The sequence below is a fragment of the Diabrotica undecimpunctata genome, chromosome 1 (assembly GCF_040954645.1).
Source record: "Diabrotica undecimpunctata isolate CICGRU chromosome 1, icDiaUnde3, whole genome shotgun sequence".
NCBI classification, from domain to species: Eukaryota; Metazoa; Arthropoda; class Insecta; order Coleoptera; family Chrysomelidae; genus Diabrotica; species Diabrotica undecimpunctata.
In genome coordinates this window covers 181,732,582-181,752,769 of record NC_092803.1, presented here as the reverse complement: position 1 = coordinate 181,752,769, position 20,188 = coordinate 181,732,582, and the positions used below count along the sequence as shown (strand labels likewise).

The window sequence follows — 20,188 nt, the reverse complement described above, 5'->3', positions numbered from 1 at the left end:
TACGAGGGTGGAAACGGACTTTTGACTAAAACTGTATAATTTGGCATTTACTTGGCAATTATATAATAGGATAAACTTGTCTTAATTGGCCCCCATTTTTATGGTCCCGGTCCTTAATATTTCTATTATTAAAATACATCCATTAAGGAGTTTATATTTCTGTTTCCTACGCAAATATTCCAGGAAACTACAAAGATTATTAGTTGTCCAAAATGACAAAAATAATAAAATTGAAATGTGATTTTCCTTACATAGTTTCTGGAAAGATTATATATTTTTCTATTGCAATTATTTTCGTTCAATAAAACTACTTTCTTTTTGAATTAAAAGAAATTAAACAGTTCATCTTTCTGGGATTCACAATCAAATAGTGTTGATAGAACTGACTACTTTTAGTTTATTTGTTGCGAATTATTTATTTACACATAATGTACAAAATTATCTCTTAAAATGTAAAATGCAATAGCTGCAAATAAACTAAGAAGATAAGATAGGAATAATCTACAAATATAAATATCTGAATATCCTTTTGCTGGCTAATAGTTTAAATTTGAACTTAAATTAATGTACTGTGTATTCAAAGAGACATGATTCTGTTTTCGAGGTAATTTTTTAAGTTTTCTTACAAATTTTTAAAAAAGATACATACCGTTATAATTTGAAGTGTCCGTGTGTGGTTATTGTTGTCGAATATATTACAATTTGGCTTTTATTCACAAAAGGAGAGCAGCAAAAAGTTTTATAGAACAGTAAAATACCAATATGACGAGTTTTTCCCTTAATATATACCTATAATAAGAAAATCTATACGTTTTCTACAGAAATTTGGCCGTTGTTTTTCAATTATTAACAATTTAGTGCGAACATTTTTTTCGAATTTTCTCTTACCATTAAAAATGTATCCATTACTTAAATATAAACTTTTTTTCTGTTACGAGATATAAAAACCTATAAAATTACGTATGGTAAAAATTTTTAGATTAATGTGCTACTACAATAATAAAACAACAAAATAAAACAAAATCTTTAATTGTTAATAACTTAAAATTTTTTATGATTGCTCTTAAATGGGGGACTTATAGTGATGGGGGCTTTTCCAATATGAAAAAAATTTCGTCTGCGAGTAATAGTTCAAAAGTTATTCTTGTTTATAAGTTAATTTTTTTTAACTTCTTTTGGTACATAGTAAAAGTATTTATATTTCAAAGTCTTTTTGTTCAAAATTGTCTCGGTTACATTTTTTTATTTAATATATTTTTTTCTACGACGCACACATTAATGATAAATCGATTTTTTTCCGTTTTGTCCGTCCCCTACGAAGGGTGGTGGTTTTAGGAGGAAGCCTGGGGGTAGAAGAAGTTTATTTATTCAAAAATAGGGAAAGCCCTAATACAGACAAAAGTAATCAATTTATAACATTATACATAACAAGATATAGCGCTTAGTAAACCCTTGAAATTTTAGCTCGTTCCATTAATTAGTTTAAATGATATTCAAATTTTTTATACCCGTGGTAATTTTTTTTGTAATAATGTAAGAAATATAAAAATAAATATACGGTAATTTTGCGGATACCCTATAAAGACTTAGTCCACCAAAATAAGTTGAAAAAAATACATTTTTATAATCAAAAATAGTTTTGCAACGTTCCTGTTATTTTTAATTTATAAACAATAACATTACTCTTTCAACTATTACTCGAAGACCATTTTTTTTCGTACTTGAAATCATGATAATACAATTTTTACACGAATTTAAAGGAAAAAAATAGTATATTAAAGTATAAGTGATAATTGATGTCTTTAAAACACGCGTGATTTTTCGCGTTTCGAGCACGACGTTTTAAAGACGATTTATCCACGAATACTTTACGCTATTTTTTTATTGGTACACTTTGAAATGTATTATTACTACAAAAAATTCAAAAATAAGAGCTAATAATGTAAAATGGTTGAACTCGGCTATATATCAGAAACTATTCATGTTATAACTTTAGGAGAAAAAATTTTAATTGGACATTCAGTTTTAATGATCGAGATATTTGTATTATCTTTCATATATTTAATTTTAAGTTATATTAAAGGGTGAGTCAATACTATACTTACTTATGTTTATTTTTTTTTTTTTTTACTAAAGACACAGAAGTGTACTTACATTAAAATCTGGTCAGTAAGACCAATTATCAATTTGTTTCTAACTTAAATTACTAATGAAATCTTAAAATTAGGTGTCTACTCACTAGTATCGTTCCTATTATTTCTAATAACTAGCATTAAATTTAGCATGCATACTCGCACAACACTTTACTCTGCTTTTCACTCACTCATTATACCAGTTCAAAAGGCTTTGTTCTTTTGAGCCTTCTTTCTAGGTTCGTATTGTCGAGGAGCTGGATAGCCTCGACGTTTACATGATGATGGAGTCGTTGTTCATGGCTCCCTGCAAATTTCTTGATTATCTGATTGACGTCTTCCATCTTGAGGTCCCGGTGAAGGTCGTTGTTCCTAACGTACCAAGGCGCATCTACGATGTTCCTCAGTACTTTATTCTGGAATATCTGGATTACTTTGCTGTTACTAGGCTGGGCACAGCCCCAGAGTTGGCAGCCATAGGTCCATACTGGTCTCAGTATTTGTTTATAGATTAGGAGTTTATTATTTATGGATAGAGAGGAATGTCTTCCCATTAACCAATACATTTTCTTGTAGCGGATGCCTAGTTCTTCTCTTTTCTTCTTCACGTGAGCTTTCCAGCGAAGTTTCGCATCAAGAGTGATCCCCAAGTACTTTGCTGATGTTGCAATAGGCACTTGGACATCATTTATTCTAATAGGAATATTATTAATTCTCTTATTGGTAAAATTTATATGGACTGATTTATTCTCATTCAGTTTAATTTTCCATTTTTTGGTCCATTCATGGATTGTATTTATTGAATTTTGTAGTTTTTCTGTAGCTTCTTCGACGGTGTCACTTACCGCTAAGACAGCAGTGTCATCTGCGAAGGTAGCTATGGTGTCGTCTTCTAGTTCAGGTATATCACACGTGTATATTAGATATAGGACTGGACCCAATACACTCCCTTGTGGAACACCTGCTTCAATATCCTTGAGATCAGTGTATGCATCTTCTTGTTTAACTCTAAAATGTCTGTTCGCTAGATATGATTGTAATATATTTGAATATTGTTTAGGCATGAATGATTTAAGTTTATGTATCAAACCCTTATGCCAGACTTTATCAAACGCCTGTGCCACATCTAGGAAGGTTGAAACACTCATAAACACTTATGTTTATGAGTTTTTATTCATATCTCGAGTTCGACACAAGCTATTAACATGCGGTTTGCGCCATTTTGTTACGAATTTAATCCAGTTCCGTTATAATTTATAATAAATAGGTGTTTCCATTAAACATTGTAAAGAAAAACAAATTTTAATTTTTTCAATTCGAAAGTACCCTCTAATTATGACAATTAAAACTAAATGCAATAATTTTATAGTAGATGTAAATTAATTCATCCACACTCTTTCCATCTGTATCTATTTGTGGGGGCTCTTTTGTTCTCTGATCACCAAACAAATCTTTAAGATATTGCTCTCATATTTTTTTCTGTTTTTCAGGGTCCATTTCTATTTGGTTTTTCTTGTTTGTTACAATCGATAAAAGTTTGGGTTTTCATATTCCAGCTACTTCTTTAACCTTTCTGTGTAGTTCTCTATCTTTATGCTTTATATGCAGATCTTCTACCTCTTTACATTTTTCTTTCATCCACTCTTGCTTAGCTACTTATATTTTTTTCTCAATTTCCCTGTTGAGTTCTTTGTATCTTGTTAGGTTTTTATTTTTTACCATCCGTCTCCTCTCCATAATTTGTAATATTTCGTTTGTCATCCATGGTTTTCTATGTTTACGGTATTATTTCTGTATACTTTGGTCTGCTGCCTCCAAGACAGTATTTTCAATTTTTCTCCACATGTCTTCAATGTTTTCTTTTACTGTCTTCTCCTTAGTGGGAGCTATTGTCTTAGACTTTAATTGCGTGTCTACCATGTCTTTATACTTCTGTTGCTGTCCTTGGTTAGCACTAATCCATGCTATTCTCTGACTGGGTTTAGCCTTGTCTACTCTTTAAGTTTTAATCGGATGGTTGCGACTACAGGATTGTAGTCTGAATTTATGTCACACCTTGGGTACGTTTTTACATTTAGAATACCATTAAAGAACCTTTCGTTAATTGTAGTGTAGTCGATTTGGTTCCTCACAATATTTCCTTCGCAATCTTGAGGAGACCTCCACGTATATAGACGTCTTTTAGGTAATTTAAACTATGTGTTAAGAACCACCAGGTTGTTTCTACTCCTACTTTGGCATTCCAATCTCTCATAAATATGTTGATGTCGTCTGATTTCATGTGTTTTTTGATCTTTTCAATATCGGAATAGAAAATCCCAAGATCTTCGTCTGGGCTGTCTGCTGTCGGTGCGTATATTTGTATTATATTGATCTCGAATGGTTGTCCATTTAATTTGATAATCATTAATCTGTCGCTGACTGGTAGGAAACTTTTCGTGTGTTGTTTCATGGATGCTGTTACCAACACTCCTACACCTGACTGGGCATCATCATCTTTGCCTGCATAATAGTCACATCAGATTAATTGTTATTACTGGTTGTATATTGCTTAAAAGAAGAATGTTTCAAACATTATTGTTAGTGCCATTAATGGAAGTACAACCCAATTGGCTTCCGAAAATGTCGCCGGTATTAATTTGAACAGCATTTTCTCTGATTTAAAAAACGGAAGTATAAATATTTCAAACAATACCAACTGTACTTTTCACATTCATTTAAAAGATTAAGATTTCCAAATATTTGAATAAAGCTTTTGAAATATTTGTTAGTAATATTTTATTCATATTTTATTTATTTGACGTTACAATATCAGATAAATATTTAAAACTGTTGATGTTGCCACGGTAACTTTAAAACACGCGCGTTATTGAAAGTTGAATTTAAACACGCTACGGCGTACTTTAAATAAGCAAAATGGGGCACCAATAAAAAAAAGGTATTTTGGGACAATGAGGTAAAAAGTAGTGATTTTTTTAATTCGCAGTAAATTTGTTTATATTAATTAAGGCATTTAAGAAAAATTACAAATTAGGAAAATATTAATTAGCCTTGTTTTATATCTAAAGTCTTAAAGTTTTATTATACAAAAAAAAATCAATTATAAGGCAATAAAAAATTTGAATTTTTTCAGAAAATTATATTTTTTTAAATTGTTTAAATGCTTTATCTTTAAAATGAGAATAATTACGTTTCTTAATAATTATAGTAAACAAATTAGCTGCGAATTAAAAAACAATCGTAAATTTTTACCTAATCGTCCTAAAATAAATAAATAAATAACTTTTTTCGGGAGATATAACTGGTCTGAGTTGACCGACATTTGTAGTTATACACAAAAATATGATAATCTTTAAACCATTACCTTCATCTTTCAGAGCTTTTTCTGGTTCAAAATTTTCGTATCTTTAAGATATTTATAACATATGTTTTAATAATAAAAACCATCGGTATTGCGCGTGAAAACTCCAAAAAAATAGGTTGAACAAATTGAATTTCAAATATCAAAATCGGTATGCGTAAAAAATGTACGTCTTGACTTCCAATAAAGCTTTTTTATTAATTTTCTTTAATGTGGCCTAACTCGAATAGAGCCATTTAAAAAACCTAAAAGGTTTTTATTAAAAAAACCTTAAAATTAAAAACTATTCGATTTTAATTTCTATCGATAGGACACTCTGATCAAAAGATATCAAATTTTTACCGTCGAATTGATACAAATTTTATTTAAAATTGTTTCACGCGCGTAGCCGCGTCGATTTAAACGAAATTATGTCTCAGCTACATTTTTTATTTAAAATATTTTTTTTTACGACGCACAGATTAATAGTTAATCGATTTTTTCCGTTTTGTCCCCTACGAAGAGTCGTGGTTTTAGGGGGAAGCCGGGAGTAAGCATAGTAAACTTTTGTGCATATTTTTGGGGTCTCAAGATTAACATTCTCAGAAAAATTCAGCTTGTTCGTATAATTTTTAGAGTTTCAGTGGCATTTTCATCTCTGACGACTTAAGTATAAATAAAATAATTTATTTATAACAAAACTAAAGCATCTTCGGCATTTGATAATGCGTTTTTTAGATGGCTATATTTGAGTTACATCGGATTAAAGAAGATAATGAAAATTGCATCATTGGAAGCCAAGAAAATATGTTTTTTTCCATGTACCAATTTTGATATTTATATAATAACGGATTTATTACGGCTGTCGCCGCTTCTCCGCCCCCAATTTCCATCTTTTTCTGTCATATGCAGTTGCCTCTTCTAAGTTCTTGCCGCCATTGCTTCATCAATATCGTTGCGCCAACTTCTCTGTGGTCATCCTCGCTTTCTTCTTTTAGAAAGGATCCATTCCAGTACTCTTCTAGGCCATCTGTACTCTGGCATTCTTTTAACATGTCCGAACCAGATAAATTGTTTTCTTTCTATGTCATCATTGATATTTCTCTTCATTTTTATTTCGTTTCTTATTTGTTCGTTTCTAACTTTATCCAGTTTCGTTCTACCGCAGCTTCGTCTCAGATAATCCACTTCTGTCGTCATAAGTTTGTTTCTATTAGCTTTGGTTACGTCCCATACTTCCGAACCGTAAAGTGTAATACTTTGGACTATACTACCGTAAATGTGTTTTTTGGTTTCTCGTCGAATTGTTTTTTGCCAGAGAAGAGAGTTTAAGGCACGGGTCGCTGCTCTGCCCTTGTTTATTCTTTGCCTGATTTCATCTGCGCTATTTCCCTTCTTGTTGAAAATGACCCCCAAATATTTGCAGGATTGCACGCCTTTGATTTTGTCGTCTTTCAGGACTAGGTCACATATTTCATCTGTTCCCACTGAGGGATATTCACATTTTGTCATATTCATGTTTAGACCTGCTACCTCATGTTCTTCTTGCAGTTTTCTTACCATATAGCTAAGATCGTAGCTGTCTTCGGCAATTACTACCTGGTCATCCGCAAAGAAAAGTGTATATAGCTTGTTTTCTTCCACCGTTATTCCCATGTTTCTACATTTTTTTAACCATTTCTAAGGAACACTAACACTAAGGATCTGTCCAAATAGATTTTAAATAAGGTGGGTGACAGACAACAGCCTTGTCTTAGCCCCTTTGTTGTTTGAAAAGGAGAGGTGATTTCTTGTCCCATTTTAATTCTTGCAAAGTTTTGTTCGTAATATTTTTGAGTGGCGTTAATAAGAATTGGGTTTATTTTCAAGTTACCCATTTCTATCCATAGTTGGGAGATCGATACACTGTCAAATGCTTTTTCCAAATCTATTAAAGCTATATGAGTTTCTCTATTTCTCTGCACTCGTTTTTCCATTGCAATTTTTAATGTGAAAATATTATCCATAGTAGAGCGTCCGGCCCTAAATCCCGCTTGTTCTTCGGGTTGTTTGTCTTAAATATCATTTTCTATCAGGTTTCGTAGTACTTTTGAGTATAGTCGTCCTATAGTAGCAATCACTGCGATCCCTCTATAGTTTTTAGGATCCATCTTTGTGTCTTTCTTGTGTATTGGAGAGATATACGATTATTTCCATTCTTCTAGAACTTCTTCTCCGTTTAAGCATCTTTCGAATAATTTTCGGATCATCTCAAACAGTTTTGATGATCCATACCTAATCAACTCTAGATGTATTCCGCCTGGGCCTGGAGATTTTCTTAATTTCATTCCCTTAACTGCTTCTTTCACTTGTTCTATTGATATTTCGATTCTTCCTTCTACTTCCACTTGTTCATTTGTCTGTTTAAACCTTTCTCTTCTCTCTGTTAATAAGTTCTCAAAATGCTCTACCCATGTGTTCTCTGGTATTTTATTTATTATGACTTGGTTTTTTGTCGTTGTTCTCATCGTTTTTATAGTTCTCCAGGCTTCAGAGCTCTTTGTCCCTCCTATATGGTTGTCTAGGTAATGGCATTTTTGTTCCCATGCACTATTTTTCTTTTTAACCACTTCTCGTTTGACTTCTTTATTCAAGTTTTTATATTGTTGTTTTGTATGTTCGTCTACCTGTTGTAATAACTTTAGATATACTTCCTTCTTTCTTTTTATTTTTTTTTCCACTTCTTTATCCCACCAATATGGTTTATCTACTCTCCGTACCTGTGGCCCTAAGGCTTCTAGCGCTGCGTCTTTCATGCAGTTTTTTATATGTTCGTATTCATCCGTCGTTGATCTGTGTGATTCCTGTAGTTTTTGTGTTAGTCTCCAGGAGTAAAGTAACTGTGTGCTCTCGTTATCTAGATTATCTAAGGTGTACGTAGTTCTTTCTATTTTTTCTCTGTGTTCTTTGTTAATGTCTGTGTGGTTCCTGTCTACGAATGGTGTATATATTTTTCCTATTATCAGGCAGTGGTCCGAGCCGCACTCTACTCCTCTATTCACCTTTACCATTACCAATTTTGATATTTACCGATGATAATACCGATGGTTTTTATTATTAGTTATAATATATGTTATAATAAATATCTTGAACACGTTCGTCTGTTTAACAAGAATCCTTGCTCTTAAAAGGCGATGATCGCTGCCAATTGTGAATAAATTGAGAGCAGTTGTATCTTCAAAAATGTCTTTGTTCTCACACAAGAAGTAATCGATCTCGTTTTTCGTCTTTTTATTACTAGATATCCACGTCCATTATCGGTTTGCTGGTTTCTTGAAATGTGTGGACATGGCATGTAAATTTTGTTGTTCTAAGAAGTTATATAATTTTTCCTCCTCTTTTATTTCGTGTGCCATTACCATGCATCCCTATTTTAGTTTCAGTATTTTCTTCTTTTTTACCTCATTTTGCGCCGAAATCTCCCATAATGATGGTATACTTTGTATTATTTTCTTCTAATGCTGTTATCAAATCTTCGTAGAACATTTGAACTACCTCTTCCTGATGTGTTGTTGTGGGAGCATACACTTGTATACCCGTGATCTTGGTTTTATTATCTAGGTCTATTATAATATAAGCTACTTTATCAGAGATGCTTTTATACGTAGAAATGTATGGTGTGATTGACAAGAAATCCTACTTCACCATATGTTTCGTCTATTTTCCCTGTATAGTATAGGCAATATCCAGAGTTTAGATGCATGCATTGTTCGCCTCTTCTTTTCACTTCTGACAGTCCTACAATATCCCACTTTATCTTGGATAGTTCTTCTTCTAATTCGTAGAGCTTTTCATCTTTAGCCATCGATTGGATGTTGTATGTGGCTAGTAGTAACTATTTTTGTTTGTTCGTATCTATTTTGGCGCATTTTGTTGAGCTTGTCTCCCCCAGAATCTGTGAGGCTGACCGGTTTTCCGGTGTGGGATTCTGAGCTGCTAGCTCTACCCACCTGGGGTACCGCACCTGTCAGGAATTGTATTCCTCAGCCACGGACCACTAATGACACAGCTGCTGACCAGTTTCATGTCCTCAGTTAATCCGCGGGTACTTATTTGGCAAAGCCTTATTCATACCTGTCCTGCATATCTACGGGAACGTTCCCTATCAGCCATTGGGAAGCGCCGTGTCGGGGTTGAGGACTTCTCCACCCAGTCTGTCTTGCACAAAGTTCTGAAGGACCCCTACTCAGTTCAGCGTCCCTCCTCTACACAAGCTGAGACCGGCACGGTGCACCCATCATCATAATCATCATGCAACCTCTTCTGTCCACTGCTGGACATAGATCTCTCCCATTTTTCGCCACTCTTCACGGTTCTGTGCTTCTTGTTGCTATTTCTTGGATATTCGTCCAATGTCATCCATCCAGCGTGTTGGTGGTCGTCCTCTGCTGCGTTTGTCTTCTCTTGGGCGCCAGTCAATTAGTTTTCTGGTGCACCCATCTCTATTAAAATGGATCAAACATTACACAATCAAATGCCTTCTCGTAGCCAATAAAGTATTTGGGTTCAGGATTTACAAATTTTCTCTTCACAAATTCTTGCTTGTTCCTGCGGTATTTGATAACGTTGGTAAGATTTTAATCTGTTTTTGGTAATATGCAACAACATTTTACTGGAATGTGTTACTGGAGAAAATCTATGGTAGTTTTTACATCTGGTATTGGTTTTTTTTTGTATACCGAAATATAAATTGAGGTACACCAATCAGATAGCCATTTTCCCGAATTATATGTAATCTTTTGTCAGCTAGTGACTGCAACACTTCTCCTGGTATTGTGTCAATTTCTAAGAATTTATTTCTTTTTAGTGATTTAATTGCATCTTTTACTTTAGATAGCATGACAATGGGTTCTCTGGGTAGTCGGAGGGCTATAGACTTTCTGCTGGAGTTTCGTTATTGATCACTTCACTTCCTCAATCTGCGCCAGAGTGTGTTTTACAGTTGATAGCCGAAGATTTTCATCTTGATCCTATTAGGATGTAATCCATTTGATTTCTTTTTCGTCCATCTTCTCTACGCCATGTGTGCAATGTACGAGGTGGTACTGATAAAACGTTTTTGTAATTAAATGTTTTTTTACACAGAACTCTACAAGTTAGTCACCTCTCCCATTTCTGTACCCCAGTCCACTGCTGCACAATACTCCTTTAATTTTCGTTAGATGATCCTACTTTGGTGTTAAAAACTTCTAGAATTGTGATTAGTTTACGAATGGGAATAGCGCCAATAGTTTCTTCTAGACGACCATAGAACCTGTCAATGTCTTGATAATCTGCAGTGGTTATATGAGTGTACATCTGTGTAAGGTGTAGAGTATCGGTGTATATTCTCATTTTAATGGATATTATCCTGTCATCTCGTCTATTTGACTAAACAAATACTATTCATATTGTCAAGGCAATAGTATCGGTGTATATTCTCATTTTAATGGATATTATCCTGTCATCTCGTCTATTTGACTAAACAAATACTATTCATATTGTCAAGGCAATTTTTGTTTCTCAAGCGAAACTACCTTTAAGATTAAATAACAAATTAATTCCAAGACTATAAAATGCGGAGAAATTTTAATAACCTTACCTTAATTATTAATTTAAAATATGATATATCATTTTTAAACACTTTGTATTTAGAAACAGGATAATTCAAATAAAACATTACCTGCTCTTCATGTGAATAAAGGTTCAAGCGATTGTACCTTATACAAAATATTTTTGACACACACTGACATAACTAATTACTTTTACCTTACATATATTATGAAATACTACAAATTTACTGATTCATTTAAGTGATATGAACATGCAGTAAACTTAACACTGATAAGTTAGTTGTACATATAATATTTTTCTCTCTTATTGTTCGGTTTTGTGAAGCTGCGGTTATACCAGACAATACCCGTGTTGGTGACTTTTATGTTCTTATTGCTGATCATTACTTATTATTACTACTACTATCCTCGCTAGTTCTGAAGCTGAATTGATTCACCTGCTACAACGGATAGAAGACGTAAGCTTAACGATGGGCCTTAAAATAAACAGAGATAAAACGAGAATCATGATAATTGACAGAGCTAACAACAATCAAAATCATCTGGTCATGATAAACAATATCTCTGTTGTAGATAAATTTGTGTATCTGGGCTCATTAATAACCAACAAAGGAGGCTGTTTTTCCAGTTTTTACTTATGCATGCTGGATCCTTACTGAGAAAGACAAAAAGAACATAGATGTATTTGAGATGTACTGCTGGAGACGAATGCTGAGAATACCATGGGTGGCCCGAAGAACAAATGAATCCATACTGGACCAGCTAAACATAAAGAAAAGACTAAGAACACAAATATTAGAACAAATAATAAGCTATTTTGGACATGTGCTTCGAAGAAATGGTCTTGAAAAACTTACCATCCAGGGAAAAGTAGAAGGCAAAAGAAATAGAGGTAGATCTCCCACACGATACATGGACCATATTGTTGCTACCATTGGCGCTCCATTGTCAGAATGTGCTAGAATGGCAGAAGATAGAAAAATGTGGAGGAACATTGGGAAATTTAGCTAATAGCTTCATGATATCACGATACCTGCATCAGGTACGACTAAGAAGAAGAACTTATTATTAAAATATTTTTCTACCTCTGCTGATGAGGTGAGTCCAGTAGCTTAACAAAACGACAACCATTCCCAAGTTATGATAAAAAATGAGGCCAGCATCCTACCCCTTTAAAAAAAAACGACAGAAACAATCGAAGACGACTTTAGAAAAAAAAGGACTTCAAAAAAGATTTCCGAATACCGACTAGTTTGCTGGAATATTAAACCATAAACAACAAGAGATGAAGAGATAATGATAAAACCCATAAAATCGTTATAATCCTGAAAAGAACTTTGACAAAGAAAAAAGTAAAATTCAATTGATATGATTTTAAGAAATATATTTTTATAAAAGTCTCTTAAGATGCACAAGAAATGAAAAAGTAGGAGATCTACATGGACGGGTAGAAAATATCAGCATAAATAATATGAAACAACTATTTAATACAGTTTACCATTTTTACTGGAAATAAGCCACAATTTTACTTTAATTTGACGTTTTGATTTTCATTTCGGAATGTGAGGATCTTCTGCTTCGTGACCTAGTTTCATCAAGTGCTTTGTAAATATTAGACCTGGATGCCCACATATGTTGGCACAGTACACAGGCTCTATCATTGCATTACATATTGCAAAAGTAGATCTGGACGGGCTCTAGGGCTTTTCAATGTCAGAGTTTCTGTTTTTTGTGATACCAACTCCAGATCTTGGTTTACCATCTATCTATTGACTTTTCTACATGGCAAAATACAATGTAACATAATGCAAGCTACAAAAGAAGGTATGAGAGTCAAAAAATAACTTAATTCAACAAAAATATGAAAACCATGGTTCAACACCGAGATAAAAAAATTGGCATATGAGAAAATAAATCGTACTGTACTTTACACATACCATTACTATAGTAGTAGTAATACCAGCAATATAAAAATATAACAATAAAATACTGAAAACTTTGTTTTCAAAACTTCCACAAAATTTATTGTATTTTATCACTACAGCTGTTTCGGCAGAGTGCCTTTCTCAAGTGATCTATTTTTGGATGGGTTTATCTAAGATGTGGATGGGTTTATCTAAGATACACTTTATCGCTTTCTCGTAGTCTTTTGTTTGCTTCTCTTTTTCAAGATTGTCTCTCCGGTTTCCCCTTTCTTATTTTACCCATTTGTGTGCCTTCAATATCACTGGATACACTTCTTACATATTCTGCATTGGTATTATTTTCATTGATATTCAAATCTAATTCTTCATTTGATTTTGAAATTTTGTATCGTTCTTTTTCAGTGATCCTTCCGATATTTCTTCACTTATGCTGGCTGCGTTGCCGTCCTTCAAAATTTAGAAAATTTCTCCATGTTTCAAACCTCCTATATTTTCTTTATCGATAGTATTTTCATAGATATTCAACTCGCACGATTCTGAAATTTTGTATTGTTCTTTTTTCGTTGCTTCTTTTGATATTTATTCAGTGCTGGCTGCGATGCTGTCCGTTAAAATTTCGAAAACCTCGTCATGTCCAGATATTTCAACCTCTATATCATCCAAGTTTGTACACATTAGTATTATGGGCTATTGCTTGGTTGACACTCGGAACAGTTGAACTATAGGCCGAAAATAGGATCAGAACTTGAACATTCTCCAATTTGCTCAACAATTACATTAGAAGCAGACGTTTCATTTAAAACAAACATGGTGCTTAAAATTGTTATTTGTAGAGAAATGATTATTTTAGTAAATTTAAAACAAAGGTCATAACCAAAGACTACGTCCAATGTGTGGATATGGGCACATTGTAAAACCAAATTTGATGCAAGATTTTAACAAAAATATACTAAAAACCAATTGATAAAAAACGTCTTAGATACATGATATTATAATACGAGGCGTGTTTTTTAAGTAAGTACCGTTTTGGAATTAAAAAAAGACGTGCAAAGATATGGCAATAATTTTATTTTTACATGAAAGCCTGTACCTTAATCTACTTTTCTACATAATTTGCGTGAATATTGAGGCACTTGTCATAACGTGGCACCAGTTTTTAAATACCCTCCTGATAAAATTCTGCCGCCTGACTTGTTAACCACTGCATCACAAATGTTTTGACTTCGTTATTGTCTTGAAGACGCTGACCGCCCAGGTGTTTCTTCAAGTGCTGGAACAAATGGTAGTCGCTGGGCGCCAGATCAGGGCTGTATGGAGGATGACCTAGAGTTTCCCATTTAAATGATTTGATGAGATCTTTGGTCTGATTAGCCACATGTGGAGGGGCATTGTCATGCAGCAAAACGATACCCTTACTCAACTTGCCACGTCTTTTGTTCTGGATTACACGACGCAGATTTTTCAATGTCTCACAATAAGACGCTGCATTGATTGTCTCATTACGAGGCAGAAACTCCACTAGCAATACTCCTTTTCTGTCCCAAAAAACTGTGCACATGATTTTCCGGGCAGAAATTGTTTGCTTAAACTTCACTCTTTTGGGTGATGATGAATGTCGCCATTCCATGGATTGTTGTTTCGATTCTGGTGTGACGTAGGCCACCCACGTTTCGTCACCAGTAACAATTTGGTCTAAAAAATCTTCACCTTCACTGTGGTACCGCTCAAGGAAAGTCAATGCACTGCCTAAACGTTGGGTTTTGTGCAAATCCGTCAACATTTTTGGAACCCAACGTGAACACAACTTCCGGTAATTCAAGTTCTCGGTAACAATGCGATACAAAACACTACGAGAATACTGAGGAAAACAGTCGGGCAATGATGAAATTGTAAAGCGTCTGTTTTCTCTCACCTTTTCGTCCACTTTCTGCGCCAAATTTTCATTAACGACCGAAGGACGCCCACTCCGTTCTTCATCATGCACATTTGTGCGGCTATCTTTAAATGCTCTCACCCATTTCCTTACCATTCCATCACTCATAATGTTTTGTCCGTAAACTTCAACGATCTCACGATGAATATCGATCGGTTTTACGCCTTTAGCACTAAGAAATCGTATAACAGCCCGTACTTCACAATCAGCGTGACTCACGATTGTTGGAGGCATCTTAAACACTGGAGTAAACAAGTATACAATGAAGAATCAGACTGTAATGGCGTCAGTGCGTAGACAAGAGATGTAGGTAACCAGCGCTCATGCGCGGAACGCCGACCGTAGCGCTGCGGCGGCGGAATCGCAAAACGGTACTTACTTAAAAAACATGCCTCGTAGTAATCAATATGGAAGCTCACCTGTTGTTTTAAACATTCTTGCACTAATAATTTAACACGATTAGAAACATTAATATTATCCATGTTCATTTTAATTTGCACAAACTTTGCTTTCCAGTACTGCAGTATTTAAGAAATAATTTTAAAGTTAGAAACATTTGGGTTAAGTAATAAAAATATGCCATTCAAAAGCTTGTAAGCCATATGCGTACCATGCGTATGTGGGTTATCAGGTTTTGCTTAGAGCTGCAATACCTCAAATCCCACACAGACTAGATGGTTGTGTGTTTTACGAGATGTTGCAGTAAAATACGCTGGATGCGAGTTTTTGTTTTCGTTAAAATTCACTGTAACAACGCAATTGTGGCTTTCCATATTTTGCAGGTGCATTAGTATATAACCAATAATTTCAATGGCTAATAAATCACCATTTCGACCAAAGTGTGGGTTACGAGGTTTTGCATCTTATGCGACGAAATTATAAAATTATAATTATTATATTATACAATTATACCAAATTGTTCTTAGAGCTATATTTACCTACATACCACAATTTATATCCTTCATCTAGTTCCGTCCCTATTTTTCTTTTCCACTTCGTTTCTTAAATGAAAATATTTTATTCTCTGTTTTTCTTTAAGCACATTAATCAACTCTGCTCGTACGTGTTACTTTCAATAATACAAGCTCCTATCTCGATTTTTCTCATTTGTAGTTATGTTCTGCTTGAAGTGGTCCTCGCCGGAACATCCAAATGGACGTTTGACGTTTTCTATCAGTATTACGTACAGTGTGGTCTTGCAAATACACTTCAAACGCAACTAAAGTAAAACAGTACTTTTTTTTTATACAGTATTATCCCGCACTCCGATTAAAATTTTCTGTACAAAACAGGATCGATACTGTCAAGACTACTCTATATGTTATTGTCCGAATCCCGCCACCATGAGGCACATTCTTTATATGGGATTCCAATAATCTTTTAAACATTCTTTAAATATGATTAAAGTTTTAAACAACTTGTTTTCTAAACTTTTGTTATATATCTTGGTATGAGAGTCTTTGCAATCAGTTAGAAAATGATGCTCTGATAAACTTTTTATTATATATATTTATTGGGTGAACTTTTAAAGTTGCATTAAAAAGACATTTACTTTCTATTGCATTAGTAGTAACATTAAATGAATCAGCCGAGGTGTAACTAATAAAATTCTTTGCAGATGGTTAACTTTTATTGGAGCAGGATTTTTTGTATCCAATATTAAAATCTGCAGTGCAGTCTGTGACACAAATGAATATCAAGATGAAGATCCAAGTTATGATGAGTACGGTCGACAGTTTTATGGGAAAGAGCAGTATACTAGTTGTCAAGATGTCGTTCTTCCTTTTCAAGATACGACTTGTGATAGTTGTACCACAATAGAGATTTCAGATTCAAATATTTCTGATGTAACACCTGCAGCATTTATAAATGTACCCTTCACGACATATTTAAAACTATCAGGAAACTTTATCAATACTATACAACCTGGTGCTTTTGCCGGTCTTCACAATTTAGAGCAACTAGATTTAGATAACAACCAAATAGTAAATATATCCCAAGGAATATTCAACTCTTTAGTTCAGTTGCGATTTCTTGATCTGTCTAAAAATAAAATCAACAGCATAAATCCCAATTTTTTGACAGGCATTATTTACTTGTCGTCATTAAATTTTGCAGAAAATGCTTTAAAATCTTTTGATGGTGTAGTGTTAGGCCAAAACAATTACTTTAACATGTTAAATTTAAGTGACAATAATATCTCTTTTATAAATTTAAGTAAGTTTAACGGCACAATTATTACATTAGATGTTTCAAATAATAAATTAACATTTGTCAATGTATGCCTCAAAGGGTTACATAATCTTAATGCTAGTAATAATGAAATGAAATATTTACTTGCCGATGCTTGCTCATTCAGTGCAGCTTTAACAACTTTGGATGTTAGTAATAATTTGCTAAATGAAAAATACATAATGAATATTTCAAAACTAACCAAATTGGAATGGTTAAGTATAGCGGGAAATAATCTGTCCTTTATTCCTGTTAACCTATTTGTAAATTTAACACACTTGTCATTTTTAAACATGTCACATAATAAGATAAGTTACTTGAATTATGGAGTACTGGACCATTTAAATCTTTTGCAAAGTTTAGATTTGTCGTACAACAAGCTCACGACCCTTAAAAGATACTTTCACTCATTATCGGCACTAACATCTTTATACATAAATAACAATAAAATTACAAACATTAATAGCAAACAACTATTGAACGACATTCGCGGATTAAACATCATAAACATAGATAGTAATGATTTCACTTGTGAAAATTTGGTAGAAGTAATTCATGATTTTAAAAATAAAATGTTTAAAGGTACAGCAACTATTGGATCAAATATTCACGGCATTGCTTGCAAAGAAGAAACATTGCCAGAAGTAAATCCTGAGGCAAAGCTTAAAGAGGATGTTATAAAATATTTGGAGACAACAATTTCGGCAAAGCTTGAGAAATCCGAGAGCCTTCAGTTCGACAAAAGCCTCATGTACGACTATTTTAACAAAGATTTTAAGAACAGCAACTTTTATAAGTACCTGGAAGGACTGAAAAATATTAGTACGCTAAATTTTAATGGCACTGACATGCTAAAGTACTTCAATCAAGATTTTAAAAACAGTTTGTTCTATAAATATCTGGAAAGTTTAAAAGCTAACGAAAACTCGACCAGAGATTTTAACAGAAGTCTTTACAACTACTTCAACAACGATTTCAACGGTACTTATCTTGTTAAATATTTGACTAAACTAGAAAAATCCAAGGATGATTTCATTGACTCTTTTGAAAATAGCAGCATGTTTAACTACTTTAATAAAGGCTTTAAAAATAGCAGTTTCTATAAGTACTTTGAAAATTTAAATGCAAAATTTGATGGTATTCAACAAAAAGATCATGGTACTGCTGAATATTTGCATAGTAACTCTGAACACCAAAGGAATGACTATTCTCCTATGCTTTCAATGTTGTCTGTAATAATTGTTCTGTTAATAATTTTAGTAGTGTTTAAAGCTGTTCAAATATATTTGAATTACAATAAGAAAAATCTTTTCTCCAGGGAACAAGTTGAACTTTTAGACACAAATAGTATATCGTAAGGATAACATTTCATTTCTATATATATATATATATATATATATATATATATATATATATATATATTATATATATATATATATATATATATATATATATATATATATATATATATATATATATATATATATATATATATAGAAACACACTGTGGTGTTTTTAACAACTTTGTAAATATTTTTAAAGGCCATAACTTGTAACCCAGTATAATTAGATCGTTTTCAGAATATGTTTTTATCTTGAGATAAGGAAAATGAACCAACCAATTTTGACACTCAAGAGAACTAAATTTTTCTCAAAAATAAACTTGAAATCTTGATAATTGCGTTTCGTATTGTTGACTGTCAAATACTATACGTATTAGCATGTTTTTAGCGTCCAATAAGCCGATCTCTCGGCTTTATATCAGAAACTATTCATGTTATAACTTTAGGAGAAAAAATCTATATTTACTAAAACTGATTACTAAGTGGCCAAGAGAAATCGCTGAAAATAACTTTCAAGTTTCTGGGTTAACCGCTAGGGGGCTAACCTGTGAAGAAAAATTTGAAAACCAGTTTTTTGTGAAATATGCCCAATTATACCAAGTGTTAAATAAGTAAACTAGAAAAAGGCCTAAATTCCGTACCAAGCTGCTCAAGTACTTTTTTAAATTTTTTTAAATAAAGGGTGGCGGAGAGTGGGAAAGTATTTGTGGGTAAATACCTATAACTTTGGTTTGGATCAACCCATTTTAACGAAATTAGTGTCATTAGAAAGAGTGTGGACAATTTAATTTACATCTACTATAAAACAATTTCGTTTAGTTTTAATTGTCATGGGTAGAGGGTACTTTCGAATGGAAAAAATTAAAATTTGTTGTTCTTCAAAATATTTAATGGAAACACCTATTGATTGTAAATTATAATGGAACTGGATTAAATTCGTAACAAAATGGCGCAAATTGCATGTTGATAGCTTTTATCGAACTCGAGATATGAATAAAAACGGATAAACATAAGTAAGTATAGTATTGACTCACCCTTTATTATAACTTAAAATTAAATATGTGAAAGATCATACAAATATCTCAGTCATTAAAACTCAATATCCAAATAATGTCCAAAGATGTAATCTTTCGCGCGTAGACATAACAGCTGCTTCAATCTCAGCTGTTGATATACTATTTATTGCGTTTATAATGCGCTGTTTCATGTCGTCTCGCGTGGTTGGTCGAGTTTGGTACACTAAGTCCTTCAATCTTCCCCATAGATAAAAGTCTAAACATGTTAAGTCTGGAGATCTAGCTGACCATGAAAATATACTTCCCTTTCCAATCCATTTATTTGGATAACTTGCATACAAATAATCTCGAACTCGTCTGGAAAAGTGCGCAGGACACCCGTCATGTTGTAATATCATACCTCTTCTTGTTTGTAAGGAAATATCTTCCAATAAAACAGGCAACTGATTTTCCAGAAAATCCAAATATGTTTTGCCATTCAAAGTTCTATCAAAGAAGTATGGATCTACGATCTTTCCATCGACTATACCACAATAAACATTAAGACTCCATCTGCCTTAAAAATGCACCTTATGTATCCAGTGCGGATTTTCTTTAGCCCAATAAGGCATATTATGCAGATTAACACCACCCGCACTATTAAACGTAGCCTCGTCTGTCCATAAAATCTTTGACA

At 33.2% G+C, this 20,188-nt stretch overlaps 2 protein-coding genes across 4 annotated transcripts in view; both read left to right on the top strand.

Moving 5' to 3' along the window:
- The window catches only part of LOC140432661 (tubulin glycylase 3A-like), a 131,201-nt gene that overhangs the window by 26,110 nt on the left and 84,903 nt on the right, over positions 1 to 20,188 (top strand). The window lies entirely within an intron of this gene.
- On the top strand, positions 527 to 18,534 carry LOC140432662 (uncharacterized). Its single transcript, XM_072520702.1, has 2 exons — positions 527 to 604; positions 16,540 to 18,534. The coding sequence occupies exons 1-2, from the start codon at positions 588 to 590 to the stop codon at positions 18,509 to 18,511; spliced, it is 1,989 nt and encodes a 662-aa protein (XP_072376803.1). The 5' UTR covers positions 527 to 587; the 3' UTR covers positions 18,512 to 18,534.